The sequence below is a fragment of the Crocuta crocuta genome, unplaced genomic scaffold (assembly GCF_008692635.1).
Source record: "Crocuta crocuta isolate KB4526 unplaced genomic scaffold, BGI_CrCroc_1.0 scaffold987, whole genome shotgun sequence".
Lineage (NCBI taxonomy): Eukaryota > Metazoa > Chordata > Mammalia > Carnivora > Hyaenidae > Crocuta > Crocuta crocuta.
In genome coordinates this window covers 176,723-191,328 of record NW_027530527.1, presented here as the reverse complement: position 1 = coordinate 191,328, position 14,606 = coordinate 176,723, and the positions used below count along the sequence as shown (strand labels likewise).

Below are 14,606 nucleotides of genomic sequence, written 5' to 3'. Positions count from 1 at the left end.
ATGACCCAAGGCAGCCAACATGGATTGAGGGTCTAGCATTTAGTGGCTGAGTATATAAATGACCCTCTAAAGTGCTAATTCAGTGGTTCTCAACCAGGGGCAATTTTACATCTCACTCTCCAGCCTGGAAACATTTGGCAATGTCTGGAAATCTTTGGTCATCAATCTGGTTGGAAGGAGAGTGGTCCCACCAGCATCTAGTGTGTAGAGGACAGGGATGTTGTTGTTGTTGTTGTTTGTTTAATGTTTTATTTATTTCTGAGAGAGAGTGTGTGGGTGTGTGCGAGCAGGGGAGGGTCAGAGAGAGAGGGAGACACAGAATCTGAAGCAGGCTCCAGGCTCTGAGCTGTCAGCACAGAGCCCGACGCGGGGCTCGAAACCACAAACCGTGAGATCATGACCGGAGCCGAAGTCAGACGCTTAACCAACTGAGCCATCCAGGCGCCCCAGGGATGTTGTTAAATATCTTGCCAATCACAGAATGACCCTCCAAACAAAGAATTATGTAGTCCCAAATGTCCGTATTGTTGAGATGGAGAAACCCTGTGACGTTGATCTAAGGAGAGAACTCGGGAATCTAGGAAGAATGTTCTTTTCTGACCCACTTCTCTCTCTAGAGAGTATCTGATAGAGTAGGATAGCATATCCTGGAGGAGTGTGTCAGTTGATTAAAACAGACCTGTACTTTGGAAACCAAACGACTAGTTAAAGCAATGATATTCAGTTGTATGATGAGAAGAGCCTATCCAGGATTCTCCCCTGAATGTAAGGTCATTCTCCTCCTACTTCTACCTGAAGGTGCTAATGGTTAAGATCCCAAATTTCCACACAGCCAATCATGGCAACTTTAGAAAGTTTTCTGAGGCAGGGGTGCTTGGGTGGCTCAGTTGGCACGGACTTTGCTCAGGTCATGATCTCAAGGTTTGGTCTGTGAGTTCAAGTCCTGTATCTAGCTTGTTGCTGTCCAACGCAGAACTCACTTCAGATCCTCTTTCCTCCTAACCGTCTGCCCTTCCTCCACCTGTGCTAGCTCTCTCTCTCTCTCTCTCAAAAATAAATTTAAGAGTCTATGCTGAGAACAAACTGAGAGCTGATGGGGGTGGGGGTGAGGAAAAGGGGGGTGATGGGCATGGAGGAGGGCACTTGTCGGGATGGGCACTGGGTGTTATATGTAAACCAACTTGAGATACCACCTCACACCGGTCAAAGTGGCTAAAATGAGCAAATAAGAAGACTCTAGATGCTGGCGAGGATGTGGAGAAACGGGCACCCTCCTACACTGTTGGTGGGAATGTAAACTGGTGCAGCCCCTCTGGAAAACAGTGTGGAGGTTCCCCAGAAAATTAACAATAGAACTCCCCCATGACCCAGCAATAGCACTGCTAGTAATTCACCCAAGGGATACAGGAGTGCTGATACATAGGGGCACATGTATCCCAATGTTCATAGCAGCACTCTCAACAAAGCCAAAACATGGAAAGAGCCTAAGTGTCTACCAACAGATGAATGGATCAAGAAGATGTGGTTTATGTATACCATGGAATACTACATGGCAATGAGAAAGAATGAAATCTGGCCATTTGTAGCAACATGGATGGAATTTGAAGGTGTTGTGCTAAGCGAAATAAGTCAGGCAGAGGACAGATACCATATATTTGCACATATAGGAGGATTAGGAGGAACTTAACGGAGGACTGTGGGGGAGAAGAAGGGAGGAAATGGGGGCGAGAGGGAGGCAAACCATGAGAGACTCTTGAATGTTGAGAAAAAACTGAGGACTGATGGGTATGGGGAAGAGGGGAAGGGGGGTGATGGGCATGGAGGAAGGCACTTGTGGGGATGAGCACTGGGTGTTATATGGAAACCAACTTGACAATAAACTTAAAAAATAAAAGAAAAAGAAAAAATTAAAAAATAAATGTGAAATGAAAAAAAATTTTTAAAATAAATAAATAGAAAGTTTTCTGAGCCAATTTAACCTGCTTGGCCCCTACATTCACAGAAAACCTCAGTGCAAGCCTGTGAAACAACGATTATAGGCAACATGGCCTCCAGCAATTCTCATTGGCTTGAGGGAGCTGCAAAATGTACTCCTAGGTAGCTGAACAAACTGGTTTGCTGTATGCACCTATTTAATTGGCAAATGCCATCAGAAAAGAGGATTTTAGATCTTTCAGCGTTGTCCATTCATTCAAATACATACTGTGCTCTCATTCTGTGCCAGGCAAAGGCAGCACCAATGCTGATCTCAAGGATGTGATAGGATTTCACAGTCTAGTGCAATGTGAGACAATCAGTCCTAAGTACAGAGGATCCAGAGGATCCATGCATGGTAAGGCAAATTGGGTGGGCATGAGAAAGGGTGGGGGGGCTTCAAGATGGAAAGGCCCTTGAGCTGGTTCAGGGCTTGTTATGGACATTTCACAGGTGAGCTCTGAAGGTTTCTGTGAACGTAGAGGGCAAGTAGGCAACACTGGCCCAGTAAATTTTCTAAAGTTGCCAGAATAAAAAAAGAGTTTACCATGTTGAAAAGGGAATGAGAAGAGTATGCCAGACAGCAGTGTCTATATCCCAGCTCCTACTGGAGCTGAGGAAACAGCAGTGAACAACACAGTGGAAACCCAACATTCAAATATCTCCCAGGACTTTGCCTAGTGCTCAAAGAAAAATTTACTGAATCACTTGAATAGTAGATAGATGGAAGAAGCAGGCAGCCTTGAGGGAAAAGCATCTAAAGGAAGCAGGGGATACTGACAAGAAATGGGGCTGACCTTTCTATTCTAAGGACCAGACAGTGAGCACCTTACCCTCTGTCAGCCACCACTTGTTCCCCTGGCTCCTACATACCCACTCTTGCTTCCCACCCTGGAGACAAGTCCAAGCTGGCTAAGAACTCCAGTCCCTGGAGGGTCCTTGAGGCCACATACCTGAGCTCCAGGCAGCCCAGCTGCAGGGCCATGCCCTCACTGACCTTGCTGGCATAGCGTTGCATGTAGTCATTCCGTAGCTGGTGGGGAGAAAGATCAAGGTTGAGAGTCATGCCCCCCTTCCCTGTTTCCTTGACTGTGGGCTCCAAGAAATGGTGGGTGCTTTGAACACAATCCTGCTGCCCTGAGCTGTCTCTCACACAGCCCACCATGCACAAATGTGTAGCAGGTGAAGAGGAGAGGTGGAGACTTACCCTTTCCTCTGCCTCTTCCTCTCTCTAGAACCCTCTAGAATCATGTCTCCATAGGCCAAGGCCTTCAGGTTTTTTGAAGCAATTTAAGACACATTCTCTTGTGGCTTTATGAGGCTGGAGTTCAGATTCCCCTCTCCACTTTTCATTTTAGAGATAAAGAAAGTGGAATTTGGGGATGCGTCAATCATTTATTCAAAGTCTTGTTGGTAAGTAGTGACAGATGTCATCCACTCCACAATAAAAGCCTGGCTTTGTCTTCAGCAAACCAGGAGGGAGATACAGGTGGGAGCTAGACCAGACAGAAAATAATGATGGCCTCTCATACCTCCTCAGCACTCTGTGCCAAGTCCTGTGCTAAGCACTTTACATGCATTACAGCCAGTGGTGTGTTTTGGAGCAGCTCCAAACAGCTCATGAAAGCCAGTTATCAAACTTTCTAAAGTTTTGCAAGCTTTATGATAGCATATTGGTAGCTTGAAAAATGCCATAGTAGGGAAATATTTACACCATGGAAATTGGCAAGTGCTATAAATCAGGGATATTTTTCTTCAGAGAGCTAGTTTACCAGCACTAATGATACCATTTGGTCCTCACAACAACCCTATAAAATACGTATTATTATTATTATTATTATTATCATCCCCATCTTCTAGAAAAGGAAATAGCTTCAAGCAAGTATGTTAAGCTCCAGGAAGATACCAGGTTAGTAGCTGGCAGCACTGACCAGAAGTCAGAATCTGGCATGTCAGAGTCTACATACTTAAGACTACCACTTCTCTTTGTACCTGCTCTGTCTGCCCTTCACCAGGTCTCCTGAGAAGTAAATAGCCACCAGCAAAGTCCAAAAGGAGCTGTAGATATGGAGCAGGGTAAGCAAGCACTCAATTAGCCATGAGAAAACCAGGATGGAACAGCTACATAGGGGCCAAGGCATGTCCCAAGAGAAGTTTCCTAGATTGGGACCTCCAAAATCTGGACTTTGTCTCTCTTTTTCCACAGGAGAGGATGAGTAATAGGACCCTGGGGACAGAAAAGTAAAATACTTCTACCTGTTGGTAAAAATAAAGTAGCGTTGTCCTGTCTTCTTTTAGGCTTTCCATGAAGTCCTCTGGTAAGTAGCGGATTTGGAGGTCATACCTGCAACAGGAAATTCAGACTCTCTGGTTGACTTAAGGAAGCTGGCCATGTAAGGGTTTGCCCATAAGGCTCATGGCCACCAATTCAGGACATGTTTCTTCTTTCCATCCCCTGTGCTCTGGTGGAGGACTGTGGGGAGAACATGGAGGACAGAGGGGTGACCAGCAAGTGGTGGTCAAGACTAGTTCCGACTCTCCATCTCGTCTCCCTGTGGCTATTGTTTTCCTTAGATTTGCAGATCAGCCTTTGGCCTGGCTCTCTATCTTCCCTGCCCTACTGTTCCATAGCAATCCTTCTCCATAACACCAAGATATCGTGTCTGGGGATGTTCCTGATATCTGTCCTGGGAAAGGGCTCAATAACATGAGCTCACAACACACCAATATCTTGGCCAATAGAGGCATTGGATGCTGCAAGAGGACTAAGCCTAAATGCCACTTGGATTTTCTAGAAGATTCTCAGAGGTTGGGAAGTGCTCCCAGGAAAGACTTCCCTGGGCCTCCTGACACCACACTCTTCTCCCCCCCATCAGAGAGCTCAGGGCTCTTCTCCTACCTCCATTCAGCCTCCATGTGCAGACACTCGTACTTTTCCTGAACCTCACCCACTGTCATCTGCGGGTGTAGCCAGTGGATCTCATCCGACTTCATGTGCTTCAGCCTCAGCCCATAGCACTCACCCAGCTGGATGTTGGGCCCTATCCGTCCGCTCAGCAGAATGGAGGCAATGACCTCCTGGGGAGGAGAACAGAGAGACATGATTCAGGGATACCCCTTCTAGGCTCCCACAGCCCTCATGCAGCCCCCAGAAGTGTGATTTTCTACGGTCGGGTTCCATCTTAATGTTTCATTTATCTCTGATTCTCTAGCACTTAGTGCAAGGTTTGGTGCACAGTGAGCTCTATCTTATGAATGAATAATTTGATAAAATGAGAGAGAAATAGAGAAACTGAGAAGAGAAGAGAGGAGCAAAGGAGAAAATGTAATGAACAAAGAACACAGATTCTGTGCTTCTGCAGCACACTTCAACCAAATGGATTAATAACTATTTGAGCATCTACCATGTAAAACCACTCTCTGAATGGCTCCTAATTTAGCCAGCACTATTAAACACCTATAGTAGGCACGCTAGGCTCCTTGCATACATGATCTCATTGAATCCATACAACACAGGAAAGTAGGTGTTATATCTCCATTTGGCTGATATAGGTTACACAGCTCATGGAATTAAGCTGGGGTTTTAAACCCTGGGCCAGTGGACTCTGAATTTCTACTAGGCCAAGCTGCTTCATGGGGTGCTGGGGCTGGGCAAGGCAGAAGGATAGGATTCACATTAATGGATTAACTGGCATACTTCCCACATAAGAAGCGTGGCCACAGGAAATAGAGTATTAACAAGAGATTAGGAACCCTCCTTATTCCTACTTTCTTGTTGATCAGAAGTCAGCCTGCCCATAGCCTGATGCCATAGCTTGACCTGAGCCAGAGCTGGATCAAGAAGAGGCCCACTGAGGGGCACCTGGGTGGCTCAGTCAGTTAAGCGTCTGACTTTGGTTCAGGTCATGATGTCACCACTTGTAGGTTTGAGCCCCACATCGAGCTCTGTACTGACAGTGAGGAGCCTGGAGCCTGCTTCAGATTCTGTGTCTCCCTCTCTCTCTGCCCCTCCCCTGCTTATTCTCTCTTTCTTAAAAATAAATAAATGTTAAAAAGTATTTTTTAAAAAAGAAGTTGCCCACTGAGGGGCACCTGGGTGGCTCAGGTGGTTAAGCATCCAAGTCTTGATTTTGGTTCGGGTCATAATCTCACGGTTGGTGAGATGGAGCCATGCATCAGATTCCACACTGAAAGCATGGAGCCCACTTGGGATTCTTTTTCCCCATCTCTCTCCCCACACATACCTCCCCTCTCTCTCTCTCAAAATTGAAAAAGAAGGAGGAGGAGGAGGAGGAGGAAAAGAGACCTACTGGGTAGCTGCCTGGAAGCCCATCTATAAGGTCTTGCCTAGCTCTGAAATCACATTATTTTCAGTTTAATTCGTTTTTTTCACATGGTTGCACACATAATTGGCAAAGGGAGCCAACTCCCAATGGAGCAGAAAATACCATCAAAGGCAAATTTTAAAAACTCTTCTTATTTTCACTAATAAAATATTAAGCTCATAATTAAAAGTACCATTTTAAAGGAATACCAAATTATTGGTCTGCCTTGGCACCCTCATGTGCTGGTCCAGCCCTGCCTCCTGCCAGCTGTCTTCAACTCCAAGGAGTGGTGAAGCTAAAAAACCCTAAGCCTGAAAAATCCCTTCCCCATTAGGGAAACAGATCCCCATCAGAGCAGTCAACTTTTGCTTTGTGAGACAAATAGGGAAACTGAGGCATAGAAAGTATACATTAACAGTTGTCACAAATCAGTGCAGGAATCATAACTGCCATCTTGAGATGGGGAAGAAAGCTGTGATCAATGGTACTATAAGGGACTCAGACAAGAGGGAGAGCACAAGGCTGTGAAGTTGACCGTTTTGTCATTATTTCCACCTATTTCCTGCTACTGATCCTCTGTACTGCTCTTTCCACTCATACAATGATATTATCCAGAGACCCCATGACATTCCTGAGCCGATCTGGAGTCCCAGCCCTCAGGTGTTTTTAAATGTAGAGTCCCTGCCCTAAAGGAAACTTACCTGGCCTATGTCTGATTTCTCTAGGGCTTGTAATTATATGAAATTTCAAATATATATGAAGTACACTGAAGTCAAAAGAGCAGTATAATAAAGATTGATGTACATGTCACCCAGCTTCAATGATTATCAAAACTCTGCCATTCTTGCTTCATCCATTATACCACTAACCACCTAACCACCACTCAACTATTACCACTTTTTACAGGTTTTTTTAGTTTATTTATTTTTTGAGAGAAAGAGAGAGAGAGAACAAGCAGGGGAGGGGGAAAGAGAGAGGGGGTGATATAGAGAATCTCAAGCAGGCTCTGCACTGTCAGTGGAGAGCCTGGTGTGGGTTTGAACTCATGAACTGTGAGACCAAGTCCTGAGCCGAAATCAAAAGTTGGATGCTTAACCAACTGAGCCACCCCCCGCCCCCCACTGGTGCCACTACAGTTCTTTTAAGGTAAGATTTATAGACATTGAAATGCACACATTTTAGCTATACAAGTTATATGTAATCCACATGCCAATAATTAAGATACAGGACTTTTCAAGACACCTGGAAAGTGCCTTCATGTCCCTTCTCAGTCAATCCTCATGCCTATGCCCATCCCAACTCAAGGTAACCAGTTTTTCCTCCCATTTTTATTTAGTTTCACCTGTTCTAGAACTTCACATAAATGGAAAAATTTAGTATATATAATTCATTTCCCTGTTTCTAGATACCTGGGCTGTTTCTTATTTTTTGCTATTGTGAATAAAAGTACTATGAACATTAAATCACAGGTCTTTTTATGTAGATATGTTGTCATTTACTTTGGAAAATACCTAGGAGTGAAAATTACTTTGTCAAAGGTAGATATATGTTTAACTTTATAAGAAGCTGCTAAGATTATTCTGTTTTATATTTCCATTGTGATATATGAGATGTTCATTACACTACATCCTCACCAATATTTGGTGTTATAAGTCTTTTTTTTAATGTTTTATTTATTTTTGAGACAGAGAGGGACAGGGCATGAGCAGGGAAGAGGCAGAGAGAGAGGGAGACACAGAATCTTTAGCAGGCTCCAGGCTGTGAACTGTCATCACAGAGCCCAATGTGGAGCTCAGACCCATGAACTGTGAGATCATGACCTGAGCCGAAGTCAGATGCTTAGTCAACTGAGCCACCCAGGTACCCCTTAAGTCTTTTTAATATTATTAATTTTAATGGTTATATAAAGTATCTCACTGTGTTATTAATTTACATCTCCCTGATGACTAATGATATTGAGCATGTTTTTATCTGGCCATTCATGTAATTTCCTTTGTGAAGGATTTGTTCCAATCCTTTGCCAATTTTTCTGTGTTGTCTTTTTATTATTAAGTTGTAGGCAACCCTTATACACTTTATATAAAAGTACTTTGCATATGTTTTAGAAATACTTTCTCCACCTCTGTACTTGCTTGTTATTAATTGTCTTGTCAGACAAAATCTTTATCAAAATTTTCTTTTACAGTCAATGCTTTCTGCATTCTGTCTAAGAAATCTTTGCCTGCCTCCAAATCAGGAAGGTACAGTCCTGTTTTCTATAAGCTTTATAGTTTTAACTTTCCCTTTGGAGTCTGTGATCTGTCTTGAATTAATTTTTGTGTATGGTGTGAGGTAGGGTTAAAATGTAATTTTTTTCTCATAAAGATCTATAGTTGTTCAGCATTGATTCTTGACTTTCATTTTCCAATTGAATTGTTTTACTGTCTTTGTCAAAATCAATTGGCTGTATAAGTTTAGATTTATTTTTGGACCCCTCACTTTCTGATTTATTGGTCTTTGTCTATACTCTGTCAGTACCACACCATCTGCATTAGGATAGCTTTAGAGGAGATTTTGAAGCCAAATAGTATAAATCTTTTATCATCTCCTCTCCAAAATTATCATGCTATTCTAGGTCTCTGCATTTCCATATACATTTTTTATATAGCTTGTAATTTTCTATTTAAAATGCCTGTTGAGGTCCAGAAGAACATGGCAGAGAAGTAGAGTGCTCTGTACTTACCGCCTATGTCTCTCAAACAAAGAAGGGCTGAAGCCAAAGGACTCTGAACCCCAAAAGTCTGGGAGAGAAGGAGATGGAGTCTACTAAGAAGATAGCCTCAATAGGGTTACTTCAAGGAAAAAACCAAAGCACCCGTGGTGGAGAGTCTAAAACATCACTACAAGAAGGGAAATAAAATAACCAAAGTTATAAAAACAGAGAGCAAGTAACATTCTTCAAAAAACACCTCCTGAGATTAGGAGGAACTTAACGGAGGACCATGGGGGAGAGGAAGGGGGAAAATAGTGGGTGAGAGGGAGGAAGGCAAACCATGAGAGACTCTTCAATGCCAAGAACAAACTAAGGGCCGATGGGGGTTGGGGGGAAGAGAAGGGGGGTGATGGGCATGGAGGAGGGCACTTGTGGGGATGAGCACTGGGTGTTATATGGAAACCAACTTGACAATAAACTATTTTAAAAAAATACCTCCTGAATGGCCAGGCCCTGGGCAGTGTATGAGTCTCCTTTAATACAGCGGTACTCACAGGTGGAGAGCACATAACAAGCTTTTAAAACTTACAAGAGACAGGAAGCTAGCCAAAATGACAAAATGGAAGCATTCTCCTCAAAAGAAATCCCAGGAAGAAGTGACAGCTAAAGAATTGATCAAAACAGATATAAGCAACATAACTGAACAAGATTTTAGAATAATAGTCATAAAATTAATCACTGGGCTTGAAAAAGTCATAGAAGACAGCAGAGACTCCATTACTGCAGAGATCAAGGATCTTAAAAATAGTCATGATGAATTAAAAAATGCTATAAATGAGGTGCAAAATAAAATGGAGCCAGCCACTAGGTGGATTAAAAAGGCAGAGGGGAGAATAGTTGATTAGAAGATAAAATTATGGAACAAGATTAAACTGAGAATAAAAGAGATAAATTGATCCAGGAGCATGAAAGGAGAATTTGAGAACTGAGTGACGCAATCAAATGGAACAATATCCATATCATAGGAATTCCAGAAGAAGAGAGAGAGAATGGGGCTGAAGGGGTACTTGAACAAATTATAGCTGAGAATTTCCCCAACCTGGGGAAGGAAACAGACATTGAAATCTAAGAGACACAGAGGACTCCCCTCAGATGTAACTTGAATCCATCTTCTGGATGACATATCATAGTGAAACTGGCAAAATACAAGGATAAAGAGAATTATGAAAGCAGCTAGAGATAAACAGGCCTTAACATATAAAGGTAGACACAAAAGGGTAGTAGCAGACCTATCTACTGAAACTTGGCAGGCCAGAAAGTAATGACAGGAAATTTTCAATGGGATGAATAGGAAAAATATACAGCCAAGGATCCTTTATCCAGTAAGCCTGTCATTCTTCCCAAACAAACAAAAAATTGAAGGAATTCATCACTGCTAAACCAGCCCTACAAGTGATCCTAAGGGGAACTCTATGAGTGAAATGTTGCAAGGAACACAAGGTACCAGAGACATCACTATAACCATGAATCCTACGGAGAACATAATGACTCTAAAGCCGTATTTTTCAACAAGAACACCCAATGTAAATGGACTAAATGCTCCAAACAAAAGACACAGCGTATCAGAATGGATAAAACACCAAGACCCATCTATATGTTGTCTACAAGAGACTCATTTTAGACCTGAGGACACCTTCAGACTGAAAGTGAGGGGATGGAGAACTATCTATCATGCTACTGGAAATCAAAAGAAAGCTGGAGTAGCCATGCTTATATCAGACAAATTAGACTTTAAAGTAAAGGCAGTAACAACAGATGAAGAAAGGCATTATATAATAATTACAGAGTCAGTCTATCCATCAGGAAGAGCTAACAATTATAAATGTCTACGCACTGGATTCAGGAGCACCTAAATATAAAAAACTATTAATCACAAACAGAAACAATCTTATAGATAAGAATGTGTTAATTGCATGGGACTTTAATATTCCACTTAGAGCAATGGATAGACCAACTAGACAGAAAATCACTAAAGAAACAATTGGACCAGATGGACTTGACAGACATATTTAGAACACTACATCCCAAAGTTGTGGAATTCATTTTCTTCTCAAATGCACATGGTACGTTCTCCAAGATAGATCACTTGCTGGGTCACAAAGCAGCCCTCAATATATAAAAGAATTGAGATCATCCTATGCACACTTTCAGATCACAATGCTACGAAACTTGAAATCAATCACAGGAAAAAGCCTGGAAAACCTCCAAAAGCATGGAGGTTAAAAAGAACACCCTACTAAAGAACGAATGGGCCAATCAGGCAAGTAGAGAAGAAATATAAAATATATGGAAACAAATGCAAATGAAAATACAACAATCCAAACTCTCTGGGATGCAGCAAAGGCAGTCCTAAGAGGAAAATACATTGCAATCCAGGACTATCTCAAGAAACTAGAAAAAGCCCAAATACAAAATCTAACAGCATACCTAAAGGAACTTGAAGCAGAACAGCAAAGACACCCCAAACCAAGCAGAAGAAGAGAAATAATAAAGATCAGGACAGAAATAAACAATATAGAATCCAAAAAAACAGCTGAACAGATCAATGAAACCAAGAGTTGTTTTTTTAAAAAAAATATAAACAAAATTGATAAACCTCTAGTCAGGCTTCTCAGAAAGAAAAGAGAGAGCATTCAAATAGATAAAATCATGTATGAAAATGATTTATTACAACTAATCCCTCAGAAATACAAGCAATTATCAGGGAATAATATGAAAAATTATATGCCAACAAACTGGACAACTTAGAAGAAATGGACAAATTCCTAAACACCCACACACTACCAAAACTCTAACAGGAAGAAATAGAAAATCTGAACAGAACCATAACTAGTGAAGAAATTGAATCAGTTATCAAAAATCTCCCAACAAATAAGAGTCCCGGACCAGATGGCTTCCCTGGGGAATTTTACCAGACATTAAAACAGAGTTAATAGCTATTCTTCTCAAGCTATTCCAAGAAATAGAAATGGAAGGAAAACTTCTGGACTCATTCTATGAAGCCAGCATCACTTTGATTCCCAAACCAGAGATCCAGCAAAAAAAGAGAACTACCAGCCAATATCCTTGATGAATATGGGTGCAAAAATCCTCAACAAGATACTAGCAAATTGAATTCAACAGCATATAAAAAGAATTATCCACCATGATCAAGTGGGATTCATTCCTGGGTTGCAGGCTGGTTCAATATTCACAAATCAATCAATGTGATATATCACATTAACAAAAGAAAAGATAAGAACCATATGATCTTGTCAATAGATGCAGAAAAAACATTTGACAAAATACAGCATCCTTTCTTAACAAAAACCCTTGAGAAAATCGGGATAGAAGGAACTTCCTTAAGCATAATAAAAGCCATTTATGAAAAGCCTACAGCTAATTTCATCCTTAATGGGGAAAAACAGAGAGCTTTGCCCCTGAGATCAGGAACACGACAGGAATGTCCACTCTCACCACTGTTGTTTAACATAGTGTTGGAAGTCCTAGCGTCAGCAATCAGACAACAAAATGAAATACAATTCATCAGAATTGGCAAACATGAAGTAAAACTTTCACTTTTTGCAGACGACATGATACTCTACATGGAAAACCCAAAAGACTCCACCAGAAGTCTGCTAGAACTGATCTATGAATTCAGCAAAGTTGCAGGGTACAAAATCAACATACAGAAATCGGTTGCATTTTAATACACCAATACTGAAGCAACAGAAAAAGAAATAAAGAAACTGCTCCCATTCAGAATTACACCAAAACCCATAAAATACCTCGGAATAAACCTAACCAAAGATATAAAAGATCTGTATGCTGAAAACTAATGAAGGAAATTGAAGAAGACACAAAGAAATGGTAAAACATTCCATGCTCATGGATTGGAAAAATAAATATTTTTAAAATGTCAATACTACCCAAAGTAATCTACACATTCAATGCAATCACAATCAAAATCACAAAAGCATTCTTCTCAAAGCTAGAACAAACAATTCTAAAATTCATATTTTATGGAACCACAAAAGATCCTGAGTAGTCAAAGTAATATTGAAGAAGAAAACCAAAATGGGAACCATCAGAATCCCAGACTTTAGCCTCTACTACAAAGCTGTAATCATCAAGACAGTATGGTATTGGTACAAAAACAGACACATAGACCAATGGAATAGAATAGAGAACCCAGAATTGTATCCACATATGTATGGACAATTAACCTTTGACAAAGCAGGGAAGAGTATCCAATGGAAAAAAAGAGAGCCTCTTTAACAGATGGTGCTGGGAGAACTAGACAGCAACATGCAGAAGAATGTAACTGGACTACTTTCTTACACCATACACAAAAATAAACTCAGATTGGATGAAGGACCTGAATGTGAGACAGGAAACCATCAAAACACTAAGGAAGAAAGAAGGAAAAAACCTCTTTGACCTCAGCTGCAGCAATTTCTTACTCGACACATCTCCAAAGGCAAGTGAATCAAAAGCAAAAATGAACTATTGGGAACTCATCAAGATAAAATGCTACTGCACTGTAAAGGAAACAATCAACAAAACTAATGGGCAATGGACAGAATGGAAAAAGATAGTTGCAAATAACATATCGGATAAAGGGCTAGTGTCCCCCTTGATGTACCAAGAAGAGCACAGCATATTTTCTGAGATATTCCTGCCACAAGTTCATGGCCAAGTCTAGATATACAACCCACAGTGAGGGGTCTCCTCACAGACCTACAGAATAAAAGGTCTATGCTCTTGTTTTTAAACTGTTATAATTTTTAAATTTTATTTTTGAGAGAGAATCATGTGTGCCAGTGGGGGAGAGTCAGAGAGAGAGAGGGTGAGAGAGAGAATCCCAAGCAGGCTCTGTGTTGTCAGCACAAAGTTGGACACAAGGCTCAAGCCCACAAGCCTTGAGCCAAGATCAAGAGTTGGGTACTTAACCAACTGAGCCACCCAGGAGCCCCTAACTGTTAACATTTTTTTAAATTGAGCTATAATTGACACATAACATTATATTGTCCAGGCATACAACATGATTCAGTATTTGTGCACACTGAGAAATGATCACCACAATATGTCTCGTTACCATCCATCACCACACATCATTACGAAATTTTTTTCTTGTGATGAGAACTCTTTTAATTTTTTAATGTTTATTTATTTATTTTGAGAAAGAGAGGGAGAGCAAGTAGGAAAGAGAGAGAGAGAGAGAGAGAATCACAAACAGGTTCTGTGCTGTCAGGTCTTGAACTCACAAACCATGAGATCATGACCTGAGCTGAAATCAAGAATCAGAAGTCTGACCAACTGGGCCACCCAGGTGCCCCTTTTGTAATGAGAATTTTTAAGATTTAATCTCTTAACAACTTTCAAATATACAGCACAGTAGTATTGACTATAGTCATCATGCTGTACCTTACATCCCATGACTTATTTATTTTGTAACTAGAAGTTTATACCTTTGACCCCATTCACCCATTTTGTCCACCTCCTCCCATCACACCTCCCCTCTGGCAACCATCAATCCATTCTCTATAAGCTTGGCTTTTTGTCTTGTTTTGATT

At 41.2% G+C, this 14,606-nt stretch overlaps 1 protein-coding gene across 2 annotated transcripts in view; it reads right to left on the bottom strand.

The window, feature by feature from the left end:
- PTK2B (protein tyrosine kinase 2 beta) overlaps nt 1-14,606 on the bottom strand; it is a 128,344-nt gene that overhangs the window by 26,293 nt on the left and 87,445 nt on the right. For both annotated transcript variants that reach the window (XM_077767516.1, XM_077767517.1), the window contains exons 3-5: nt 4,874-5,052; nt 4,231-4,318; nt 2,928-3,007 (exon numbers count right to left, since the gene is read on the bottom strand). In XM_077767516.1, the coding sequence (XP_077623642.1) occupies nt 2,928-3,007; nt 4,231-4,318; nt 4,874-5,052 (347 nt within the window). The remainder of the gene's footprint in view (nt 1-2,927; nt 3,008-4,230; nt 4,319-4,873; nt 5,053-14,606) is intronic.